The sequence below is a fragment of the Vombatus ursinus genome, unplaced genomic scaffold, assembly GCF_900497805.2.
Source record: "Vombatus ursinus unplaced genomic scaffold, bare-nosed wombat genome assembly UNPS02011431.1, whole genome shotgun sequence".
Taxonomy (NCBI): Eukaryota; Metazoa; Chordata; class Mammalia; order Diprotodontia; family Vombatidae; genus Vombatus; species Vombatus ursinus.
The window spans coordinates 6,521,776-6,526,799 of NW_020951209.1; the positions used below are offsets into that span (position 1 = coordinate 6,521,776).

The window sequence follows — 5,024 nt, forward strand, 5'->3', positions numbered from 1 at the left end:
CACACACACACACACACACACACACACACACACACACACACACACACCCCCCCCAAACAAACTAGGAAGCAAAGGATTGGGAGGAGAAGGAGGGAAACACACTTACACTGAGAAGGAGACATTTGTTTTCCTTGATGGCTCCGAGACAGCCCAGGAAGCCGGTCACCATGACAATAGTTCCAATAGCAATGACCAAATTGGCTGCTGACAACGAAGGGAAACTGGGGGAAAAGGTGGCGAAGTTTCCCTGGGAGACAGAGAGCCAGATGCCCACCCCTAGCAACCCGCAGCCACACAGCTGGAAAGAGAAAAAAGAAAAGAAAGACACTGTTAGGTACATAAAAAATAAAGCCTGCCATCTTCCCCTCTACCACAAGGCACTACTTCTGTGGTTACTGGTCTCTGGAACTTGAAGCAAAAATCTACTCTCCAAAGACAGCTTTTGACAAGTGCATCTTTACTACAGCCTCAGGAAATAGGGAAGGAGAAGGATATATTTACAGAGCTAACAGAAATAATAATTTATCTTTCTATGGCATTTCAAAGCTTACAAAGCACTTTCTTTATAACAACCCTGTGAGATGAGTTAGTGTATTAACATCCCCATTTTATAGATGAGAAAATTGAACTTAAAAAGGTGAAATCACTTATACAAAGTTGTATAACTGCTAAGTGTTAGAGCTAGGATTTGAACTCGGGTCCACTGACTCCAAGAACAGTATGTTTCCTACTACCATACTCACTACTACCCACTACCATACTCACTATTCCCTACTACTACTACACACTCACTAAATATTCAAAACCCTTGGATTCTAGTCAAAATGCCCAAAATCCAATTCATCCATGGTTAAATGGCTAAGTCACCTAACATTCTTTTATCTAATTTTCCAAATCTGTAAAATGGGCTAATGGCATATGGGGATAACAGTCTAGAAAAAAAATGTTAAAAATAAACTTAAAGAACTAGACAAACAGGAGCTAAAGTAAGATACAGAGCTGGGAGGCAAAGATTTTTTCCTGGATAACTCTGGTGGTTAGCTGATGCTCTGGGCATCAATCAATGCAGTGACAATTAATCTAAGGACAGCCTGCAAAATGATTCTCTTGATCTGAGGCTGCCATTGCTACAAATTTCACCCTAAAAGGATTTGCTAGGTTTCCATTTCATGGAATCACAGAATCTCAGAGTTGGAATGGGGTCACCTAGTCCAACCCCAGCCAAACAAAAACTCCCTCTATAACTGTACCTGATAAGTAATCATCTCTTTTCTACATAGAGACCTCCAGGGTGAGGGAGCTCACGTGGTAGGTGCTAGTCACTGACAGATCCTGCTGTGTCTAAGACACAGACTCATCATCACAGAGCAATTTTCAAACAGAGGCAATTGTGTCCAGACTCTGGGGCGGTTCAGTAACATCCACAGACACATAAGACATTCCTGGGAAAATGCACACCACACGTTCTCCTGGATGCTTCTCCAGAACTTCGGTCCAGCCAGCAAAAAACACAAGATGGGGATGAGGGAAACATGCACGAAGTGAAACACCTAGGTAACCCAAGGGATCACTACTGAGCAACCTTACTACAGTGAGAGTAGTATCTAATTCTTCTTTCACCTTGAACTTGAACAATCGTCATCAGCAGCACAGAATGGCCCAGGACCAAATGGACAAGCAACAGTTACACTGCCTTTCCCAGGTTAAACTGGGATATAGCCCCAACAAGGGTAGAGATGCCCAGTAGGCAAAAATGGCCAAACTTGGTCCCTTCCTGCCTCAAGGGTGCCTTCTTACTATGCCAATTCCTTAATAAGGTAGCCTGTTTAACTATCAGTAACGCAGAACCAAAAACCTGTCCCCTCCATACTTTCTTCTTAGTTTTCCCCTTTTAGTAGGAATTAGATAGGGAGCTGGCCTCATAGCCAGGGTTCAAGTGCTGCTTCTGACACATACCGACTAAACAAATCACTTTATCTCTCAGTACGCCCAGAAATTCTCTAAGACTAAAAGTTGCAGAGAAAGTATTAACTTGGATTGGTAAAGAGAGTTAGTTTCCTCCTCTGGTAGCTTCTGGTACCAATGAAATCACAGTTTTGGTCTCTATTCATGTCCTTTCCTTCTTAAGCCACATAGAATAACGCTACAATGTTTCCACAGCTGACCTTTGGCTATCTAAAGGGAGCAATCATGTTCTCCATGACTTCCACAAGCAAAACAGCTCTCCCCTTCCTCGAATCTTTCCTTGGGGAATAAACATCTCACCAGGATGCATTCTAGTTTGTTAGTATCCCTCTTAATGGTCCAGATTAGATCAGTTTCCTCTAGGGCTGACCAAAACCTTCCTCTTAAAATGAGGGGCCTGGATGTGAGTTCTGGGCTGCAGTTATAGTCAGGTATAGCATAGGGTCAGCACAGGGGAAGGGATGGTGGGAACAACAGATGTTTCTCCTAACACCTCCTGAGAAGGAGTTATTTTATTTTTTTTAGCAGCCTACTTAACAGCCACTTGTGAAAGGAAAGGAAAACTGTGTGCTATATGCTCAGTAAAGAGTTCAGGCTTCACTTATCTTACTACCTATGTACATGCCTAGTTTTGCCAAGAAGCAAGGGGGAGACAAGTTAAAGCGAGCGCTCAAACTAATCAGAATCTCAGACTCATGAAGCCCGACACGTTCTCCCATATCCCTCTTGATTCACTCATTATACAAGGGATTCTTAACCTTTTTTGTGACATGGACACTTTTAGCAGTCTGGTGAAGTCTATGGACCCCTTCCCAGAATAGCACTTTTTTTTTTTTAAACTCATAACCGAAGGAAGTGCTAAATCTCATTTGGAAGTTAATGAAAATCAAATATAATTTTCCCCTCATCCAAGTTCACAGGCCCCTTGAGGATCTGTGGACCCCGGGTTAATAACCCCTGCTCTAGAGGGTCAGGCTTAAGGACCAGCTTAAAGGACCATTACATAACCAACCTGACTCATCAATCCACCAACAAGTATTTCCTGTGCCCCTTCCTTAGACATCAGGTATTGTGAAGGATATTTATAAACAGATTCCTTTACTCCTAGGAACTTGTAATTTAAATGGATGGATAAAAGGTGCTTCAATACTTCAGCAGATTATGATCTTTACACTAGTGCAGACTGTAGTACTCGTCCACTCATCCTGTGCAATTCAAGACCTTCCACAGAGGATCTATAAATGAAATGAAGGCCTTTCTTCATGTATTTTGACAGTTTCTTTTCATACATATACACAGAAAGATAGTTAACAATACAATGAGATATGAAAAGTGCCCAATGATTAGGACAGTTATTAAGAGCTGAAGGAGTTCAGAGGAGGGAGAGACCACTGTGTTTCCCAGAGTCAGGGAACTTAAGACCTCTTACAATCTCAGGTAAGATTTTACCAGAAGAGAGAGGGATTTCAGTTATTAGGAATAGTATAACCAAAAACATGGAGGTAGGAAGAGGTAAGATGTGGCTGGGGGAGAGTGAACAGACCAAGTTTACCCAGATGTGGAGCTTCCTGCAAGGGTTGGTCTGAGAAAAAGGGCAAATTGAACCACAGCCTAGATAAAGAATACTTTGGAACTGGTTCACTTCCTTATCTCCCATGCTGGGGCAATTCAAGAACAACAGCAAACAAAAAGCCTATTAAAGTAATACTTTCATCCCTTCTCTCACAATAATTTAAAAGAAGAAAAGGATATAATAACAATAATAACAAAAAAAAACCAAATGACTGAATCATGTAAATTTGCTTATAGAAACTGAGGTTTATGATGGCAATACAGCACTAGTCATCATCCCAAGAAACTACAGGAGGGTCACCCTTAAGAAACCAGACTTAGTGACCTGTAAATTTTTCAAGGAAATGGTAGAAACTGTGTACCACATCATTGGGGACTGTAAAAATGTAGCAGCTATCTAGCAAGACATGACCTAGAATTGTGGCTAGATACATCAGAAACTTGCTATCTTTGAGGTACTGACAGACAACAAGTGCTCACACTATAAATACAGACCTCAAAATATCTTTTGAGAATACAACCAATAAACCATATTGGACCCAGAGCATTATCATAGACCAAACTGTTGATCCTGGGCCATTGCCAGTTGTCTTGGCTTTTGTGTTGGCACTGGATCCCAATGACTCTGGAGGAGAGAGGGAGGCTAATGACTTTGCCTCACTTAAATCTAATTCAATCACAAATAAAAACATCACTGTCATAATGTCACTGGTCCTCTTCGAGAACAAAGAATGAACAAGAGGCCAAACTATTGCCCACAATCCCCTGGATACAACAATGATCCATAAAAACTTAAGAACAAGGTTTTTTAATAGATGTCACCATATTAAATATTCAAAATCTCCAAAGTACATGGAATCAAAAGCTTTCAAAATACAGCAAAGGAGACAGCGAAGAAGAAGATCAATAGCATGAGGTGCAATGTCATCCCCATTGTCTTCTCTGCCGTTGCAGCTATACCAAGAATGCTTTCAAAGAGCCTAAGGAAGACAAATTTACAACCCAATACTTTTATTCAACTATAAAAAATTGTTATTTTATCCACATGTTCAATATTCTAGGAATAAAGGGACAGTATCAACAAAGAAGAATATGACAGGAAGAGAAGATGGGCCACTCGTGTGGCAAGAGTGAAAAATGATAGACAGGTGGAGAGCCAGAGTATTCCACCAATACTCTTGAAATATGGGGGTGGGGTGGGGTAGTTGAGGAAGACCTCTAGCACACTAAGTTGACCTCATGTAGTGCTTTTTGGGGGGGTCACAGAGGATAGGCAAGTATCAGCGGGTTTCAATTTATCTCACTGCAAAAAATTCCTGAATTGATGAGAACAGAAATCCACTTGGGTATTTGAGAATGCAAATATGAAAGAATACAAGTGCAGGATAACAACTTGTCCCAGGACTGTTTCTGTTGGAATTCCATTGAAAAAGAGAACAAGATGATGATGATGATGATGATGATGATGATGATGATGATGATGATGA

General features: G+C 41.1%; 1 protein-coding gene across 3 annotated transcripts in view; it reads right to left on the reverse strand.

The window, feature by feature from the left end:
• The window catches only part of TSPAN9 (tetraspanin 9), a 229,800-nt gene that overhangs the window by 7,828 nt on the left and 216,948 nt on the right, over window positions 1-5,024 (reverse strand). For all 3 annotated transcript variants that reach the window (XM_027856405.1, XM_027856406.1, XM_027856404.1), the window contains one exon: window positions 107-298. In XM_027856405.1, coding sequence (XP_027712206.1) covers window positions 107-298 — 192 coding nt within the window. The remainder of the gene's footprint in view (window positions 1-106; window positions 299-5,024) is intronic.